Source organism: Pangasianodon hypophthalmus, chromosome 1 (genome assembly GCF_027358585.1).
Source record: "Pangasianodon hypophthalmus isolate fPanHyp1 chromosome 1, fPanHyp1.pri, whole genome shotgun sequence".
NCBI classification, from domain to species: domain Eukaryota; kingdom Metazoa; phylum Chordata; class Actinopteri; order Siluriformes; family Pangasiidae; genus Pangasianodon; species Pangasianodon hypophthalmus.
Window position 1 is genome coordinate 35,223,267 of NC_069710.1, and position 22,500 is coordinate 35,245,766.

Sequence of the window (22,500 nt, forward strand, 5' to 3'; positions counted from 1 at the left end):
GAGAGAGAGGGTATAGAGGATACGACCTCAGTGAGAGAGGGTATAGAGGATACGACCTCAGTGAGAGAGAGGGTATAGAGGATACGACCTCAGTGAGAGAGAGGGTATAGAGGATATGACCTCAGTGAGAGGGGGTATAGAGGATATGACCTCAGTGAGAGAGAGGGTATAGAGGATATGACCTCAGTGAGAGGGGGTATAGAGGATATGACCTCAGTGAGAGAGCGGGTATAGAGGATATGACCTCAGTGAGAGAGCGGGTATAGAGGATACGACCTCAGTGAGAGAGAGGGTATAGAGGATATGACCTCAGTGAGAGAGCGGGTATAGAGGAAATGACCTCAGTGAGAGTGTGGGTATAGAGGATTCGACCTCAGCGAGAGAGCGGGTATAGAGGATACGACCTCAGTGAGAGAGCGGGTATAGAGGAAATGACCTCAGTGAGAGAGCGGATATAGAGGATTCGACCTCAGCGAGAGAGAGCGGGTATAGAGGATACGACCTCAGTGAGAGAGCGGGTATAGAGGATATGACCTCAGTGAGAGAGCGGGTATAGAGGATACGACCTCAGTGAGAGAGCGGGTATAGAGGATATGACCTCAGTGAGAGAGCAGGTATAGAGGATTCGACCTCAGTGAGAGAGCGGGTATAGAGGATATGACCTCAGTGAGAGAGCAGGTATAGAGGATTCGACCTCAGCGAGAGAGAGCGGGTATAGAGGATACGACCTCAGTGAGAGAGAGGGTATAGAGGATTCGACCTCAGTGAGAGAGCGTATAGAGGATATGACCTCAGTGAGAGAGGATATAGAGGATATGACCTCAGTGAGAGAGAGGGTATAGAGGATACGACCTCAGTGAGAGAGCGGGTATAGAGGATACGACCTCAGTGAGAGAGAGGGTATAGAGGATACTACCTCAGTGAGAGAGAGGGTATAGAGGATACGACCTCAGTGACAGAGAGCGGGTATAGAGGATACGACCTCAACGAGAGAGAGGGTATAGAGGATACGGCCTCAGTGAGAGAGAGGGTATAGAGGATACGACCTCAGTGAGAGAGCGGGTATAGAGGATACGACCTCAGTGAGAGAGCGGGTATAGAGGATACGACCTCAGCGAGAGAGAGCGGGTATAGAGGATACGACCTCAGTGAGAGAGCGGGTATAGAGGATACGACCTCAGTGAGAGAGCAGGTATAGAGGATATGACCTCAGTGAGAGAGAGGGTATAGAGGATATGACCTCAGCGAGAGAGGGGGCATAGAGGATACGACCTCACTGAGAGAGAGCTGGTATAGAGGATATGACCTCAGCGAGAGAGGGGGTATAGAGGATATGACCTCAGCGAGAGAGGGGGCATAGAGGATACGACCTCACTGAGAGAGAGCTGGTATAGAGGATATGACCTCAGCGAGAGAGGGGGTATAGAGGATACGACCTCAGCGAGAGAGAGCGGGTATAGAGGATACGACCTCAGCAAGAGAGAGCGGGTATAGAGGATACGACCACAGCGAGAGCTGTGACACAAATTCCAAAATGGACAAGAGTTTTTGGATTTGGAATTTGGGATTGACAGTGTTGAATGCCTGAGCTACCCAGAGTGGGTTTCTTCAGGATAGGGATAGCCCTAGCTGCCTTGAATGCAGTTGGTATATGACCAGATGTCATGGAGCCATTAATGATGGAAAAGATGAAGGGGAGGAGGTCTTGTGAGATGGTCTGGAGCATTGTGGAAGGAATCCAGCAGGAAAATGGTGGGATTGCAGGATGAGGTAATCTGCAATATCTCTTTTGTTGATATAGAACAAAAATATGTCAGTGAAAGACATGGGGAATCCTGAAAGTGTAGTGTAGGATTAGGGAAAGGAGTGACAGACTGGCAGATTTTACAAATCTTCTCATCAGAGATGATGCCGATGTCACTAGCAGTCAGGGAGGAGGGTGAAAGAGGAAGTGGTGGGTTAAGAAGTGAAGAAGGTTTTGTAGAGCTTGCAATGCTTCTGGCTTTTCCCAGTACACTGCATACCTGTATAGTGCATATTTGTACCCAGCATACTTGTATAATTCATACATATATACGCATAGTGTATACTTGTACACTGCATACCTGTATAGTGCACACTTTTACACTGCATACTTGTTTACTGCATACTTGTACAATGCATCCTTGTGTTTGTATATATTTGTACACTGCATACTTACATAATGTGCGTTTTTATAGTACCTACTTATATACTGCATATTTGTACACTGCATGCTTGTATGGTGCATACTCGTACACTATATATTTGTGTACTGCATACTTGTATACTGCATACATTTATACTGCATTCTTGTACACTTCATAATTATAAAATGCATATTTGTTTAATGCATACTTCTACATACCTTTAATACTCTTTTTTGCATACATGTATACTACATACTGTACAGTGTACGTGCAAGCACCATGCTTGTTAACTTGTACACTTCATACTGCATACTTGTGTACAGCTTGTTTATATAATGCATACCTTTACTGCATGCTGCATATTTATATCCTGTTCATTGCACACTTGATCACTACACAGTGCATACCTTTATAGACATCCTATACACTGACTCTCTATTCAATATGCTTTATATTAGTGCACTGCATAAAATATTTATATACTATATTTTTATGCTTGCATTTATTACAAATATTTATATACTTGTGTACTCCAGCAGAGTATTCATTTGTGCTCTATATTACTCATCATAGTAGTATGTAGTAGTACTAGTGCACTACACGATCACGTGACTACTCGGCAGCCAGGAGCCGCGTTACCTTTCAGTCTGGAAGAGCGGTATTTGTTTTCTCTCCCTCACGGAGTCATTTTTGGATGGAGCTCCTGCTCAGGTTCTCTCTCTCTCTCTCTCTCTCTCTATCACTTTCTCCTCTCTGTTATATTAAGCTCAACTTCTTAATCTCTCCACCTCCCTCTCTCTCCCTGCACTCTTTCAGCAGTGACAGTGTTTGAAAGTGACTGCGTCATTATTTTACTGTTAATGTCAACATCGCTGTGCATGCACTAACTCTGATCCCCCCACCCCACCCCCAAACACACACACACACACACACACACACACACACACACACACACACACACACACACACACACACACACTAGACCCTCATGTGCACAGATTACATTCAGTTGCCTTGCAGCCCGACGACGCCGTGAAACAATGAATAACAGCCCCGCGCCGGCGCTCACTCCACGTGCAGCCTCGTAAATCAAACGTGCGCCCTCTGAGACACTCTGTTTCATGCCCATGCGACTTTCCTCACACATCTCAATGCACACACACACACACACACACACACACACACACACACACACACACACACTGAGTCAACAAGTTTTAAATGTAGACTGTACACTCTTTCAGATATTTGCACAAATATTCCAAAGAGATATGTAATGACACTCACTCACACACACACACACACACAAATACACACATATCACTGTACACATGGGCCTCTGTCTTAAATCACCCACTACGCACTACATTCTTGCACTACACACTACGTAGTTGACTGCCAGAGATGTTTGTAGTATGTAGAACATGGAGAGACTGCTGAGCATAAAATCTGGCTGGTGGTCTAGTACAGCATTTGTGTATTAATGGTGCACTAGATTAGAGTCTCCTAAAAGTGACTGCTGCATTGCATGATTTGAGACACAGCTGCACTCTTTGGAAAACTTGCTTTTTTAAAGCTTTCTGACTTTTACTGTAACTTTTACTGTAACTTTTTTACTGTTCCTGAAAAGGAACCTGTGTCATTACGCAGATAACTTTAACTTTTACTCTGGCTTTATCTTTCTATTTAACTTTTATGTTTACTTTAATTTCTCCAAAAAGGAATCTGTCTCATTGGGCAACTTTAACTTTTACTTTAACCTTTAGATTACCTTTTACTTTAATTTTTTTCGAAAATGGAGCCTGTCCCATTGTGCACAATGTTAACTTTTATGTTAACTTTTACTTTAACCTTTACTTTGTGCATGTTACATGTACACAATGTTTACAATGTCATTGTAAATGGCTAATTGAGAATGTTATGTGAGCAACACTTTTAATTCATCACACATTTTCAGAACACTGTTATTGTTCAGTACACTTTCAGAACACTTAATGTAGTACTGAATGTTCAGATAATGTTCTCTGTTAGGTCGGGGGTTTGCTTTATGATATTGCTACTGATTTCAATTAGCACAGAATTTCTCTCAGTTCTGAGAGGAACATTAACATCAATGTCTCTCTAATTTAAAAGTGTAACTGGTGACAATGGACCTCGTTTATCAGTCTTTTCCTATCAGTGTTTTACAGTTGGGTGTAAATGATTTTGTGGCCAAATCAAACTAAAAATTCACACCAAGATTCGCAAAAATTTCAGATTTTTTTTGTACTCATGTCCGTATGTTGAATAACGCCAATAATGCATATGTTACCAAGCACATTTACTACATGGCTGATTTATATTTAGCCACACCCACAAAACTCCATAAAAGGCAAAGCTCACAAACAGCTGAAAACGATGAAAGAGCACCTCCTAAGCACAGCGTGCACTAATTCTTCCAATAATGCAGCTCAGCCACTGCGGTGCACTGGCTACGGTAGATCATAACCATAACTTCTCCTCCTTTCATAGGGTGCCATTACTTTTGTCCTAATTGAAAGGCTAGTCTTATTTGTGTTAATTTTCGGATTTATTTTGGAATTGCTTTCTTTCAAGTCAGTGAGGCTCCTTTTATGGAAATGTACATAAACTCAGGAGTGAAACGTAGGATGTGAACGTTTTTCCAAACTAACTGGATTTTCATAAACACTCCTACGAACAACTTACGAACAAATTAGTTCGTATCCAGTGTGATAAATGAGGCCCAGTGTCTGAGAAACACACTGCTACGTCCGTCAACATAAACGTCCGGTAAAACATTACTGAACATCGTGATAGCACGCACACACACACACACACACACACACACACACACTATATCCACTTGATCAGAGAGATTTTATTGCTAAACTGTGTCTCCAAGGCATTTTTACACTGATAGCTTTGTGCTCTGGTTTCGCTTTACTTCTGTCTCTACACGCAACACAAGTTACAACAATAAATAAACATGACACATTCTGTTTACTAAAATACTATTCCATTTTTTTCAACAACAAAATACTTAATTCACGCTTAAAATATAGAATTTCATCCTTAATGTTCCATTTTATAATCATTCTTGTTATTATTATTATTATAATTATTATTATTACTGATTATTAATAGGATATAAAAGCTGTAGGCAGCATGGCAGTGAGTCAGTCAGTCAGTTAAAGCACTTCCGGGACAAGAGCACTTCCGGAAAAGTTCTCCTCTGTGCGCGCGTGGTCCTGCTCATTTAACACAACAACATCAACAACAACAACAACAACAACAACAACAAAATAATAATAACAATAACAATAACAATAGTAGCTGCATCCTTTCCTTCTTTTTTCTTTTAAATATGTACAGGTATATTATTATTTCATTTTAAAATCAAAATGCTATATATAAAAAAATAGATTCGCTATATGGCGCCTCACACACACGTGCGCGCGCGCGCACACACACCCACACACACACACACACACTTTTCAGTTCTCGAGAACACAGTGCAACAATAAAATTATTATTACTATAATTATTATAATGACTATTATTTATTGTTTGTTATCAGAAGAGCACCCTTCAGTCCGTGCATCTTCACAGAGGTGTCGCGTGAACGCGCCCACACGCACGCGCGCATTCTCTCCTACTTTCTCTTTCTCTCCTATTCATATTACTGAATTATCTTTCACACACACACACACACTCACACACACACCCAGAGCGCGCGCGCGCGCGCGGACTCAGCAGGAGCACTTGCACTCAGAGATGATGGGGTAGTGCACGGGGATCCACGTGCAGTATTTCTGGGGCAGGAAGCCCTGGCAGTACCAGCGCAGGAACGTCTTGGTGACGGACTTGGCCGGTTTGCAGAACATGCCCTCGGGCAGTGAGCACGAGCGCTCGCTGAAGCAGTGCCCCTCTTTGACGTAGCGCGGCCAGAAGCGCACGCCGAGGTCCTTCCACACGTGGACGACGGGGCAGTGCGTGTGCGTCCACAGCCACTGCAGGAACTTTCTCCGCGCCTTCTTGCCCATCTTCACGCGGAGCCCGTATGGCGTCTGCGTCAGGTCCAGCCTCCTGATCTCGGCCGGCATGGCGCCGCTGGGCGCGTGCGCGTAGGCGGAGGAGGAACCCGGGCTCGCGGTGGTGGTGCTGGTGCTGGTGGAGGCGTTGATGACGAGCAGCTGCGCGGGCGCGCTCACGGACATGAAGTCGCCGTCGAAGCCGCTTCCCAGCTTCTTGCGCAGCGCGCGCTCTGACAGGTCCTGCTCGCGCGGGTCGTACTCCGGGTCCGGGTCCTCCTTCAGGTCCGGTACGGGCAGGTGCTCGCTCGGAGAAGGGCGAAGCCTCAGGTAGCGGTGAGCGGCGTCTGCGCCGCGGCGCGCGCACACCAGCAGCACGAGCGTCAGCAGCGCGCACACGAGCAGCAGCGCGCGGGATAGTCGCATGGCGATTAAATATCGGTAATGAAGAAGAAGAAGAAGAAGAAGAAGAAGAAGAAGAGGGAGGGGGGTGATTTAATAACGTACGCTCCCAGATCCGCGCGCGCGCAGCATAAATAGTAGTCCAAGCGGGACGGCAGCTTAGTTCTTCTGAACACAGCGGCGCGGTTTGAATGACCTGGAACCGGAGTTGCATGGAACGCGCGTGCACTCTCCTTCTCTCCCTCTCTCTCTCCCTCTCTCTCTCTCTCTCTCTCTCTGTATTTCTCCTCGCGCTCGGAACAAGTTTCCCAAAAAACAAAAATAAAAAAGTGACGCAATCCTCAGACAAACTCTTTCTTTAAAAAAAAGAAACAAAAAAACAAAAACAAAGTTTAAACCCGTCTCGTCTCGTGCAGCCTCTTTTCTCCGTCACCCTCCTCCTCCTCCTCCTCCTGTGCGCGCGAGTCTCCCTCAGTTCAATCGGTCACCATAGCGACACGGGAGACTCTCTCTCTCTCTCTCTCTCTCTCTCTCTTGGTGACAGTCTCTGTGGCTGCGCGCGACATGGGACGGAGACTTCCCACCCGCGTGCGTTGCGTGCACAGGGAGACCCGGATGTGTCCTCTCCTCGTGCCGGTGCGTTTTTAAATGTCACGAGGAAGAGAGAGAGAGAGAGTCGGCGTTTATTTTTACTCTCTCTCTCTCTCTCTCTCTCTCTCGGCTCCAGTCGGTCCCGCCGCCGCGGCGCTGCCCCCCGGTTCCTCCTCCTTCCACCCGTGCGCGAGCAGCTTTTTAATTTTTTTTATAAGAATTTCACAGCAGCTCCTGCGCTAAAGTCTAAAAGCAACGCGTATCCAAGGTTTTCTTCTCTTCTCTTTTCGGACACCAGATTCCCTGAGTGTATCCGCGGCGTGCTGAAGCGCCAGCTCTCCTCTCACGCGCTCTGCGTGGACATCATGCCATGTCACTTCACCCGCGTGGGATTTCCGGAACCGTTTCCGTTCTATATTTATATTGTTGTTGTTTAAATCCCCGGTGCATTCATATCTTTAGGTCTCTGTCGTTGTGTACATGGCGTGTCCCCGAGTTTGCACCTCCTCTCGGTCCGCGTGCACTTACACTTGACGAGCGCGTGAGTGAGTGCGTGCGTTAACGGCAGGTCGCTCTGTGCAGGAGCGCGCGCAGTGTGTTTGTGCAGAGATCTCCGCTTTCTACTCAAGTTAAATATCCCCCTCATTACACCCCCCTCCCTCCCTCTAGCGGGGTCAGCCCACCAACACACACACACACACACACACACACACACACACACAGTTGACAATTTTGGGATTTTCCATATTTTGCACATTCCAGGTCATTAATGAGAAACTTTACGCCGTTGTTTTTTTTTTTCTTTATTCTCACCGCAACCGCGAGACTCAACATCATTTATCCATCATTCGTGTGTGTGTGTGTGTGTGTGTGTGTGAGAGAGAGAGAGAGAGAGAGAGAGATGCAGCAGATGGAGGTGATAAGTGCACGCACCGTTATGACACTTATATATTTTTTTTTCTTTTAAAGTGGAATAAAACACAGAAATCTCCTCATCAGTGCCACGGCATGCGCGCGTGCGAGACAGAACCACTCGGAACCAAGGCCAGGTGTTTCCTGTGCTCAGAGTTCTTCACCCGGTTACCCCTGTAGCAGTGCTGTCACGTGGTGCCGTGACGTAGCGCGAGGACAGGACGGGACGGGACAGCTCGTGCTTCAACTGAGAGCGTGCATAATAGATATAATAACTGTACTGAACCGGTGTGTGTGTGTGTGTGTGTGTGTGTGTGTGTTACCGCGCTACAGCCGCCAGAGGGCGCGACAACCAGCGAGAAATTAATTCTACAGCAAGGTGCTTTATCTGCTTTAATAATAATAATAATAATAATAATAATGTCCCTTAACACTGTAATGATCAAAATCTCTTAAACAGCCATAAAATCACACACTGAATTAAAAAAAAAAAAAAAAAATTAAATGTAAATAAAACAAGGTGGCATCAAAGTGCAGTGTCTCTAAATTCTCGGTACAAAACCAAAACAGTGAATAAATTCATTTGTATATTCGATATTTTCATATAAAACTCATCCTTTTATCAATATAGGCATCATTTTACTCTACAAATGGTATTTTATTTTACACTGAATGTTCCTCAGTTTTGTCAGCAGTGTTACTTGAATAGAAACTGGCCCTTTAAAAAAACAGGAAATGCTTTTGAATCCACTTCCTGTATAAAGGTCAATCTGAGAAGAGCCAATAATAAGAGTGTAGGGTGAGTCAAACCTCTCTTTCTCTTATTCTCTTTCTCTTAATTCCTTTAAAAAACTCCTTTAAATTGTTACATGTTGTGTGTGTCAGTAGTGTTACACATTTCAGAAACACAAATAATTTATTATCGATAATGCCATTTCTCAAATATTTACTAATTTTAATTTCTTCTGTGACCCTCAAACTAACCTTTTAAACCTGTCACGTCAGTGGTGTTACTGCTGTAGGTGGCAACACCACAGATACCACAGTTACCCCACTGATGCCACAGTTACACCACTGACGCCACAGTTACCCCACTGACGCCACAATTACATCACTGACACCACAGTCACCCCACTGACACCACGGTTACATCACTGACGCCACAGTTACCCCACTGACACCACGGTTACATCACTGACGCCACAGTTACCCCACTGACACCACGGTTACATCACTGACGCCACAGTTACCCCACTGACGCCACAATTACATCACTGACACCACAGTTACCCCACTGACGCCACGGTTACCCCACTGACGCCACGGTTACATCACTGACACCAAAGTCACCCCACTGACACCACGGTTACATCACTGACGCCACAGTTACCCCACTGACACCACGGTTACATCACTGATGCCACAGTTACCCCACTGACACCACGGTTACAGCACTGACGCCACAGTTACACCACTGACGCCACAGTTACCCCACTGACACCACGGTTACAGCACTGACGCCACAGTTACACCACTGACGCCACAGTTACCCCACTGAAGCCACGGTTACATCACTGACACCACAGTTACCCCACTGACGCCACAGTTACAGCACTGACACCACAGTTACCCCACTGACGCCACAGTTACCCCACTGACACCACGGTTACAAAACTGACACCACAGTTACCCCACTGACACCACAGTTACAGTACTGACACCACAGTTACCCCACTGACACCACGGTTACATCACTGACGCCACAGTTACCCCACTGACACCACGGTTACATCACTGACACCACAGTTACCCCACTGACACCACAGTTACCCCACTGACGCCACAGTTACATCACTGACGCCACAGTTACATCACTGATGCCACAGTCACACAACTGACACCACAGTTACCCCACTGACACCACAGTTACACAACTGACACCAAAGTCACCCCACTGACACCACAGTTACATCACTGACGCCACAGTTACCACAGTTACACCACTGACGCAACAGTTACATCACTGACGCCACAGTTACAGCACTGACGCCACGGTTACAGCACTGACGCCACAGTTACAGTACTGATGCCACGGTTACAGCACTGACGCCACGGTTACCCCACTGACGCCACAGTTACAGCACTGACGCCACAGTCACAGCACTGATGCCACGGTTATATCACTGACGCCACAGTTACATCACTGATGCCACGGTTATATCACTGACACCACAGTTACATCACTGACATCAAAGTTACATCACTGACAGCAAAGTTACACCACTGACGCCACAGTTACCCCACTGACACCAAAGTTACCCCACTGACACCACAGTTACATCACTGACACCACAGTTACATCACTGACACCAAAGTTACATCACTGACACCAAAGTTACACCACTGAAACAATGCAGCAGTACATTCCAAATGTAAAAAGATATTTCCTGAGAATTATGACATTGTTGTATTCAATAATTTTTGTCAGGTGAAATTAAGCAATGCTGAAGTGAACCATATACCCAGAAGGCACAGGAACTCAGACCCGGCTCACTCCGAGTCAGGGAAAAGACTGAGGGTGGATAACTTAGCGGAAAGAGGCAAGAGACTGGCACGAAAAAATCATCTAAAATTCAATTGTCATGATATTTAACATTTTTGAAAAAATTAAATTTGCAAAGTAATCATAATAAAAATAAAATTTCAGACCATTAAAAAATCAAATAAAATTGATTTAAAAAAATACAACTAATCAAATCACATAGATTACAATCAACTGTACAAATGATCAGAAATCAGAATCAACACAAATTTATACAACAAATCAATATTTAGTTTTTTAATCATCAAGAGAACTAAGCCAAAGTATGTGCACCCCTGACCATCACACCCATATGTGCTTGTTGAACGTCTCATTCCAGATTTATTCCCCGTGTGTTTGCTGTTATAATAAGCTCCACTCTTCTGGGAAGCTTTCCACTAGATGTTGGAGCGTGGCTGTGGGGATTTGTGTTCATTCAGCTACAAGAGCATTAGTGAGGTCAGGCGCTGATGTTGGGATGTCGAGGAGGTCTGGGGTGCAGTCGGTGTTCCAGTTCATCCCAAAGGTGTTCAGTGGGGTTGAGGTCAGGGCTCTGTGCAGGACACTCGAGTTCTTCCACTCCAACCTTCACACACCATGTCTTCATGGAGCTCGCTTTGTGCACAGGGGCATTGTCATGCTGGAACAGGTTTGAGTCTCTTAGTTCCAGTGAAGGGAAACTGTAAAGCTACAGCATACAGAGACGTTCTACACAACTGTGTGGTTCAGACTTTGTGGCAACAGTTTGGGGAAGAACCAAATATGGGTGTGTTGGTCAGGGGTGCACATACTTTTGGACATATGGTGTATATGGTCTTTTCAAATATAATACAATACATTTTGAAAGTGAGTTATGAATACAATTTTGATGATAAAGTTGGTCTCATGTCTACAGTGGAATCGGCGATGAGCTCCAACTCCCTGAATGCTCCTCGAATTACAAACATGGCCGCCTCGATCTCCAGTTCCCAGCACACACTCACTGACTATGTTTACATGCACATCGAATTCCATTTAAGGTCAATATTCCAAATACGATGTACATGCGTACTGGAATTGGAATATTCCTGTATACATGGTTGTTGTAAGTTTGCCGATCTACACGTGCACGTTTCCTTTCCCGCTGTTGTTTCCCAGGAGATTCAACATGCTGCTGGTGGTTATAGAGTACGCTCAGTTATTAGTTTATTACTACTTTTTCACACTAATTTAATGAGGATTCTAACACTTCTCTCCATCAAAAATGCCCGACAGCGCCGCCTCGACAACGCTGCCTCGACAACGCTGCCTCGACACAGAAAAGGTCGGATAGGCATCTGTTAAGCTACGTATCTGTCAGCACCCACAATTCCTTGCGGGCTGAGCTGCGTATATGTCTCCTTTCAGTGGATTTTCTGAATAATGTATTTTACGTGCAACACATCTCCGATTAAATCAGGCAAATTCCGGGGACAGGAAACAGAATATTGTCTTAATCTGAATCAGATTATAATCGGATTGCGGCGTTTACATGCAGGACTCAGTACTAATCAGAATATCGCCAAATTCCAATTAATATCAGAATACCGTTGTGCATGTGAACGTATTCACTGTCACGTTCACAGTCACCTGATTACTGACTACACACCTGGACATCATTCACCACTCACTGCTATATATTCACTCACAAAACATTCACCCAGTGCCAAGTATCTTTCAGTGTCTTTGTTCCTGATGTGCCAAGCCTTGCTCCTAGTGTTTGATGTCCTGGTTATTCTGACTGTTCTATTGTCCTTAGATTTTGAGATTCTGGTTTTCCTACTCTGTTCTGTTTGCTGATCATCTGACCTCGTTTTTGACCACTGCTTTTCGGGATTGTTTGCAACCTGGTCAAATAAAACATCTCTTTGCAAGTGCCTCCGCTTCTGCCGCATTAGGTTGGTCATTTTACCACTGCAGTTGTAGAATAACCCAATAATAATAATAATAATAATAATAATAATAAACATAACTGTTTTTCTGATTTGCTTTCACGTTGCACACCTTTACACTCATTACACACATTTTTCAGAACACTTCACACTGTGCCTATGATTAATTGAAGCAACAAAAAGCAATATGATAAAATCCAGGGTTCATGTATTATTATTAAATGTATTATTAATAATATTCACAATAAACAATTCTGTTTTGTATTCTGTATTCTGTTAACAGTAGGCTTTGTTTGCTAAGCAAAATATCATGCAAAGATTAGTGTATTTTACAGACAGAATAATGGCTGTAGTGTGACAGTTTTATTGGTTTATAACCTGGTACATTAATACAGAATTCAGTTATTGTGATGCATCACAGGTGCGTGTATATGTTGAGGATTTTAAAATAACTTAGCTGAAGTGATTTCAAAAACAACACTCTCCGTTTTATGATATCGGAAATGCAACAGTAGCAGTCAGAGTCCATGTCTGGGGTGAAAATACTGGAAGATAACAGAGGGTATAAGTAGACAAACTATTTGTGCACTAACACAGAACAGGTGAACACAATAAGGCAACAAACCAATGACAGGACAGGGGTGGAGACAGGAGTAGAACCAAAACGAGTGTGGGTGTTATAAACAAAACACCTGATGTGAACTCTAGCAATCTCTGCAGGCGATGTACGCAAAATTATCTCGCTGGATAAAATAAGAGGAAGAATAGTGTGGTCTGTTTTCTTTATTCTTTTTTTTGTTTGATTGCTACTCAGTCCTAATGTCTGAGTGTTTAATTCACTCATGTGAAAGTGTGGTTTATATTTTGCAAACAGGTTTATAGTTTTGGAGTCAGTGTTTGGTATTTTGGTGTAAATTAGAGAGTGTTTTAGATTTCAGAACACTCACAGTACATGAAGAAATGTGTTTGACAGCAAAGACACTGATTCAATAAATGTGTGTAAGAAATGGATTTGTTCGTTTCTGCTAGTGTGTTTATAGTTCAGTGAAGAACCTTTTTACTTTCATCTTTCCGAAACACTCCACTTCATGTCTTACACATTTCTTAAAACGCTACACACAATTTGCAAATATAATTTAGAGCAGTGTGTGTGTGTGTGTGTGTGTGTGTATCTGTGTATATGTGTGTGTGTCCTGCTGCTGGACTTTTGTTCTTGTCTCCTCCCCGGGTCTCCCTGTTTCTTTTCTTCCTTCATTATTTTTCAATGGACACTCAGTGTGCAGAGACAGAACGTCTGCTTCTCAACCTCTCTCTCTCTCTCTCTCTCTCTCTCTCTCCCTATGAGGGGTGTAAAAAGGACTGAGAAATTACATTTAAGTGAAAGTATAAATAAAATATCTAAAGTCTTAACTCAATTAAAAGGTGAAGTGTCAAATCAAAAAAATGTACTAAAGTGAAAGTAATAAAGTTGCTACTTTTAAATGAACTGATGAAATTAACATCATGTTTCCATGTGAAAACTACATTTAATTAATTATCTAAACCTCGTAGTTGATGATTATCATTTTAAAGCAACTACACCATTTTGCCTGAAAACCTCATGTAAGTTTGCTGCTCATATGCACGAAATAATGAGAATTAAAATACCCTGTAAATAACCAATATTTACCATTTACCTACAATTTGACTTGCTGCCTGGCTAATTAAATTAGCTACTGGAATCGATGCTAGTCTCACCTGGCATTAGCAAAGAAACAGGCAGCTATCATCAAATTAGTGAAACTTACCTCAACATGCTTTTTCAAGTTAGATGGAGATCATTCTTTCTAGGAAGGTAAAGGAGAAGCCTCATTTTATACGAGTCTTTGTTTACTCCAGCGTACTGAAACATTTCACTGAGGTAGGGCCAGGACTCTAAACTGAAATGATTGGACTCCAAACTGAAATGATTGGATGCTAAACCGAAATGATTGGATGCTAAACTGAAATGATTGGACTCTAATGACTGGATGAAATGATTGGATGCTAAACTGAGCCCATGTGATATGTTGCGTACAGTCACTGAGTGTTCGAGAGAAGAAACCTTTGAGATTCGTAATGAATACTTTGCAGGTCTAAATAAAAATGTAAGGAGTAAAAGTAAGCTTTTTTCTTGAAAATGTAATTAAGTAAGAGTACAAGTATTCAGTTTCAGTTTATACTCAAGTAAAGTATAAATGCATCAAAAAATACTTTAATAAATATAGTAACAAAGAACAATTACTCGAGTATGTTCCACCCTGCTGTCCCTGTCTGTCTGTCTCTCTGACCCCTGGCTGTGTGAGTGTGTGAAAAGCATCCTAGCCTGGTAAGTCCTCTTGTTCTACACGGCCAATTTCCCCTTACACACGCACACACACACACACACACACACACACACACACACACACACACACACACACACTGCCTCGTTAGTGAAGACCACCCTGAACCAGCCCTGATAGTCACACACACACACATGCACTTAATATAATTTAATTAAAAGTAACTTATTTGTGTTTAATATTGAGAAAATCACATTTAAAGAATTTATTCCAGTTCCACTAAAAGACACGATGCTTACCTCTACATTTATAATCTCATCTGCTGATGGAAAAACAGCATCACTGCTGAATTGTGCAGAATGATAACTTTACAACAGGAAATGAGTTTTATTTTATTTATTTTTTTTATGAGCTGTGATTACATCATCCACATCAGTCTCTATCTCATCACCTGAGGTAAAAGTCACTCGTGGTGTTTAAACACGAGCCTCATCGAGAGATCTCTGATTCATTCATTTATATCTGTTCTGTTATTCTTAATAAACATTTAACACTTTTTATTCTCTCATTTAAGCACTACAGAGTGTGTTAGCGCTCTTCTTTGTTTTGATGATGACGTGATGGAGCAGGAGAATGGCATATATTTTGACAGCTGGGATCTGATTACAAACTGAATTAATTCTCTTTCGCTATGGTGTGTATCTCTCCGGAAACCTGATCAAATTGTGACTTAGACTTAGAGCTAGCAAGGTTTTAGACATCTCTCGGCATACTGACTGTTTTTACCGCGGTGTTTGTTAAACTGACTCCTTACTCAGTGTGATCTCTGCAGCCAGACGCCAAGGTAAGGGTAGAAATTAACTTAAATAAAAATATTTCCACAATTTTGTTAAAATATATTTATGTTTTCTTAAAGTAGAGATGTCAAAGTTTATTATTGGCAGAAAGAACTCAATTTTGACAGAGAGAGAGAGAGAGAGAGAGAGAGAGAGAGGTTGAGAAGCAGACGTTCTGTCTCTGCACACTGAGTGTCCATTGAAAAATAATGAAGGAAGAAAAGAAACAGGGAGACCCGGGGAGGAGACAAGAACAAAAGTCCAGCAGCAGGACACACACACACACACACACACACACTTGATGGAAGTCTGTCTGTTTCTGTGTAACTGACGGCAGACGTCTGAGATTGTTTAATGCTGCACATCTGAAAAGTTTAGTTTTAATTCTCATAAACATTTACAAAGGTTTCATTAAAAAATGTGTGGTTTAGTATTTAGAGATAAGATTAAGATTAGGGCATGTGGTTTACTATTAATAAAATAAGATTAAGATTAGGGAGTGTGGTTTAGTATTTAGAGATTAAGATTAAGATTAGGGCATGTGGTTTACTATTAATAAAATAAGATTAAGATTATGGAGTGAGGTTTAGTATTTAGAGATTAAGACTATGGAGTGTGGTTTAGTATTTAGAGATTAAGATTATGGAGTGTGGTTTAGTATATAGAGATTAAGATTAAGATTATGGAGTGTGGTTTAGTATTTAGAGATTAAGATTATGGAGTGTGGTTTAGTATTTAGAGATTAAAATTAAGATTATGGAGTGTGGTTTAGTATTTAGAGATTAAGATTAAGATTATGGAGTGTGGTTTAGTATTTAGAGATTAAGATTAGGATTTATTAGGGTTTTTTTCTTATTTATTATTATTATTATTATTATTATTATTATTATTATTATTATTATTCAGCACAATTCAGAACTTCACATAACATTTGTGAAACTTTTTTCAGGGTCAGTATGAACACGTGATCATTCCGGCTCAAATGAAATTATCTTTCAGTGAACCTTTTCCAAGCTCAAGACAGTAGTGTGAGTGTGTGTGTGTGTGTGTGTGTATTGTTTGAGGGAGTGTTATTTATGAGTGGCTGTAGTATGATGTCATCGTGTGCAGTAGGGGGGAGGCGGAGTCACGCAGTGTGATTGATAGGTCTGACTATCAACCCTTTCAGTGGCACACCATGGGAAAACTTCCTTTTTGTGTGTGTGTGTGTGTGTGTGTGTGTGTGTGCATGTGTGAGTGAATTGACAGAGGATTGAGGAACAAATCACTGTGCTACAGACCTGTGCACAGGAACTCAAGACAAAAGGACAAGGGAGATGGAGAGAACAGAGAAAAATTAAAAGGAAAGGAAGAGATAAGAGAAGGAAAAGGGGAAGCGATGAAAAGAGAAGGAAAGGAAAGGATAGGAGAAGAAATGAATGGAAAAGAAAGAAAAAAGGAAAAAGTGGTAGGAAATCTGTCCTGCAGACAGAGAGAGACAGAGACAGAGAGAGAGAGACAGAGACAGACAGAGAGAGAGACAGAGAGAGAGACGGACAGAGAGAGAGACATAGAGAGAGACAGAGACAGACAGAGAGAGAGACAGAGAGAGAGAGACAGACAGACAGAGAGAGAGAAAGAGAGAGAGACAGAGACAGACAGAGAGAAAGAGAGAGAGACAGAGATAGACAGAGACAGACAGAGAGAGAGAGACAGAATGAGAGAGAGAGAGAGAGAGACAGAGAGAGAGAGACACACAGACAGAGAGAGAGAGAGAGACAGAGAGAGAGAGACACACAGACAGAGAGAGAGAGAGACAGAGACAGACAGAGAGAGAGAGACAGAGATAGACAGAGAGAGGTCTTCAGTATAATGACATCACTGGCTATGTTCCAGATTCCCAACTCTGACAAAAGAGTCGCTGTTACTCAATGAACCTGTCACTGTGTGTGTGTGTGCGTGTGTGTGTGTGTGTGCGTGTGTGTGTGTGTGTATGTGTGTGTGTGTATGTGTGTGTGTGTGTTTCTCAAGGTTTCTCACACACTCCACAGTCTCTCTCTGTAACGTGCACTCATGCTAATCTCACTACACATCTAACTGTCTACAAATGAACTCTGACCCGTGTGTGTGCATGTGCACGCATATGTGTGTGTGTGTGTGAGTGTACGTGTGTGTTTCTGTGTACTTGTGTGTTTCTGTGCGTGTGTGTGTGTGTGTGTGTGTGTGTGTGTGTGTATTTGTCCTCAGAATAGACATGCTGTTCTAGTTGCAGTGTGAAATTCCTCTTTGCAGTGAGAGGATGCAGGACAGGACAATGCTAAAGTGTGTGTGTGTGTGTGTTCACTGAGATTTCATATTTGTTGACTTCCAACTGTATGATAACTGATAGAGACAGATGAGTGCAAAAGATTGCACACCCTCAGGACAAAATAACAACAGAACATTACTTTACAGAACTTTAGCCAGCAAGACATTTAGTGTTTTTTTTCCCACAGATGTTCCTTCATTATCGCATATGTTCAAAAGTTTGTGCCCCTCTTTCCACAACACGTCTGTCCACTCTTTACCTTTATATCCGCACTCAGTCTCTTTCATATGCAGCTGTTACAGCAAACCTTCACATTTCATTTTTAACCTTTTGATATTGAAAAAAATATTTGTTTGTTTGTTTTGTGATAAAATTGCAAAACTGAGGTTCTTTTTTTTTTTAGATTCGGAACGTTGGGAACACAACCCTTGATTGATAGATGCTAGGGATATTAAGATTAACTGAATATGAATGCATTTTTGGATTGAACACATAATGCATTCTAAACAAATATAGATAACAACAATAGATATATTTTTTTTTAAATCTTGTCAGAAAGCCTCAGACTAACTGTGTGCATCCGAATCCCACGGGACAAAACAAAAAAAAATTGTACGAGCATGAGGTTTTTACTTGTGGAGCTCTGAGAACAGCTGTTGTGGAAGCCTGTGGGAAAAATTTGCCAGAAAAATTACCACCCCAACTACAATTTAAAAACCCAAAATGTTTAGATGCGTTTTGAAAAGTGAAAAGTTAGATGCATTTTCTGTGTTTTCTAGAGAAGCAAGTTAACATTGGTGCGTATTTCTGATGGGCAGTATCTATCTGCAATATGACGATACAGGGAACTTGGCAACCCTGCCTATAGTTATAAGTCAATTGTGATAGCCTCTCAACTTCATTTTGTTTGAGGCTCGGTTTGTCGTTATTAATGTCGTCCTGCAACACCAAACTCTATAATAAAAAGCTGCTGCTACGACTACTACTAATAGTAATAATAATAATAATAATAGTAATACTACTTTTTTCTGTAAACAGTATGAATAAGCATAATCAGGACTTCAGCAATCAGCAGACAGATGATGTTGTGTGTGTGTGTGTGTGTGTGTGTGAGAGAGAGAGAGAGAGAGAGAGAGAGAGTGAGCAGATCCAATTATCGTCGCCAAGTCTGCCACATGTAGCCGTCTCTGTAGCAGAGACACTCTTACTAACACTAACACACAGGTGCTAACAAGGCGTCTCTGTTTGTGTATATATATATATTTGTGTGTGTGTGTGTGTGTGTGTGTATAAGTGTATATTTTCTTGAACAAAATAAAAGAAGCAAAAAAAATTTTTGGATGCTGAGGTTGAAATTACGGTAAAACATCGCTCATAAGCAAAATCTTGATAACAATCCTGATTCTTATCATAATAAATGCGTATGTGTGTATGTGTGTGTAGTCTTTAGTTTCACTCCCTAGCTGTCTGCATGTAAGATGAATTTTTTTGTTGTACCACTGTGTCATATTAAGATGTATTAAAAAGTAATTCCACCAAAACACACATACACACACACACACACACACACTGATCCTCCCATCAGCTCCATCACTCATCTCTGCTGATTTTGGACGTTCTCTGAGCTTCACCTTTGGATTTTGTTATGATAAGCATTTAAGTGTGTTTGATTTATTTGACATGGTAGTAACTTTACAATAAATCTGAGTTTAATTCTGAATAAAATTATTTTTCTCTTTAAGCGATTTCAGAGTAGGTTCTCATATGGTTTCTGGAGAACCTGTTGGAAATTAAGGGAGGTTCTCTTCTAAAATGTATCACAGTGGTGTGCTTCCATCAATCTGCTTTTTAACTTTTTGAAGAAAAGTAAAGGATTATCTGGAGCTGTACTCCTCAGTGCAGTTCTGCAAATTACAATATCATTCTAGCCCTCTTAACATGGTTCTGGACTGCTCAGCACAGGTCTAGAATCATCTCTTCAGTTCTGGGTTCATAGCAAAGCTTAGTCTGTTTCTAGAATATTAGAATCTGGAATAATAAGTGTGGATCCAGAATCCTCACTGCATTTCTAGGTTTCTTATTGGGAAAAAATGAGGTTGTAAAATCCTGGTTCCACACTACTCTTTCAGTGTAACTCTAGAATGCTTATTGTCATATTCAAATACTCCAACTGGCTCTAGAATCCTTGGCATGGTTCTAGCATCCTCAGTTGAGAGAGCCAGGGGAAGCTCATTCCACCACGTAGGTGTCAGAACAGAGAAAGGCCCTGATGCATGTACCCTGAGGCTACGTTTACACGACAACGATGTAGTCAAAAACGGAAAAGTTTTTCTCTTGTGTTTTCAAAAAGTTTCACGTATACACGACAATGTTTTCAAAACGATTCGCATTTACACATATCCGCGATAACGGACAAAAACGCTGTATTACTTATGCCAGGCCAGTAGTTGGCGCTGTCACCTTGTAGGGAAGTGACGATTAGCTCTTTATGGGTCGGAGTTCCGTCACTAAACTCATCACACCGACTGTTACTCTACTCCTCATTCATAGAGATAGCAGACATGAGACAGCAAACTCTTGAGCAGCAGCAACACTATCATGTACTCCGCCATTGTTGTGTATGTTTGTTCGCGCTTGCCTTTACAATAGACACGTACTGCGCATGTCTACATACCTAACACGTACTACGCACGTGCATGACATCACCGTTTTCAAAGATTCCCGTATTGGGTGTTTACATAGAGACGATAACGTTAGCGTTTTCAAAAACTTGCACTTTGAAACCCTTTTTCAAAAATATGCGTTTTCAGTCCCCAAAACGCCGTTGTTGTGTAAACGAACAGGCGAAATGCATAAAAAGTTTCCCGTTTTTGGCTGAAAACGTTGTCGTGTAAACGGTAGGTGGGTGCTGGTCTGTTTTTGGCTTTGTAAGCAAGCATTAGTGTTTTAAATCTGATACAGCATCTATAGGAAACCAGTGGAGGGGATGTAGCAATGGGGTGGTGTGTGAGAACTTGAGGAGGTTGAAAACAATTCATGTAGCTGCAATCTGGATTAGAAAGTCAGATGGTGCACAGAGGCAGACCTGCCAGGTTTGAGATGCAGTAGTCCAGTTTTGAAATGACAAGGGACTGAACAGGCACCTAAGTGGCCTCTGTGGATAGAAATGGCCAGATCCTCCTGATGCTGTGGAGGAGAAACTAGCTGACTGTCTGAACAGAGGATGAGTGAGTCACTTTTTTTTGATGTCTGAAGTGAGAAGGAGAGATAGTTGTCCAGGACCACTCCAAATTTGTGTACAGTGACAGATGGAAAGATATGAGAGTTGTCAAGAGACATCACAATATCTTGATATGGGGCCGCATCTCCAGGAATGTGCAGCAGCTAAGTTTTGCTGGAATTTAGATGAGACGTCTGTGAGACATGCTGAGATCTGTGCAGAAACATGGATGTTGGAGGGAGGAAAGGAGAGGATAAGTTGAGGGTTATCAAGATAACAGTGGTATGAAAACCTGTGTGAGCTTATGACCTGAGGATACAACCTCAGTGAGAGAGCGGGTATAGAGGATATGACCTCAGTGAGAGAGAGGGTATAGTGGATACGACCTCAGCGAGAGAGCGGGTATAGAGGATATGACCTCAGCGAGAGAGCGGGTATACAGGATACGACCTCAGCGAGAGAGCAGGTATAGAGGATACGACCTCACTGAGAGAACGGGTATAGAGGATATGACCTCAGTGAGAGAGCGGGTATAGTGGATACGACCTCACTGAGAGAGCGGGTATAGAGGATATGACCTCAGTGAGAGAGAGGGTATAGAGGATACGACCTCAGCGAGAGAGCGGGTATAGAGGATACGACCTCAGCGAGAGAGCGGGTATACAGGACACGACCTCAGCGAGAGAGAGGGTATAGAGGATATGACCTCAGTGAGAGAGCGGGTATAGAGGATACGACCTCAGTGAGAGAGAGCGGGTATAGAGGATATGACCTCAGTGAGAGAGAGGGTATAGAGGATACTACCTCAGCGAGAGAGAGCGGGTATAGAGGATACGACCTCAGTGAGAGAGAGCGGGTATAGAGGATACGACCTCACTGAGAGAGAGCGGGTATAGAGGATACGACCTCACTGAGAGAGAGGGTATAGAGGATATGACCTCAGTGAGAGAGCGGGTATAGAGGATACGACCTCAACGAGAGAGAGCGGGTATAGAGGATACGACCTCAGTGAGAGAGAGGGTATAGAGGATACGACCTCAATGAGAGAGAGGGTATAGAGGATACGACCTCAGTGAGAGAGAGCGGGTATAGAGGATACGACCTCAGTGAGAGAGCGGGTATAGAGGATACGACCTCAGCGAGAGAGAGCGGGTATAGAGGATATGACCTCAGCGAGAGAGAGCGGGTATAGAGGATATGACCTCAGCGAGAGAGGGGGTATAGAGGATACGACCTCACTGAGAGAGAGCCGGTATAGA

At 42.6% G+C, this 22,500-nt stretch overlaps 1 protein-coding gene across 1 annotated transcript; it reads right to left on the reverse strand.

The window, feature by feature from the left end:
- Window positions 1-5,026: 5,026 nt before the first annotated feature.
- nog2 (noggin 2) lies at window positions 5,027-7,804 on the reverse strand. The gene has a single exon (XM_034301538.2). It carries the CDS (start codon window positions 6,623-6,625, stop codon window positions 5,918-5,920), a length of 708 nt encoding a protein of 235 aa, XP_034157429.1. The 5' UTR covers window positions 6,626-7,804; the 3' UTR covers window positions 5,027-5,917.
- Between the last annotated feature and the right edge of the window lie 14,696 nt (window positions 7,805-22,500).

Coding starts and splice junctions, on each gene's coding strand:
- nog2 (XM_034301538.2), bottom strand. CDS start 6,625: ATGCGACTATCCCGCGCGCTGCTGCTCGTGTGCGCGCTGCTGACGCTC.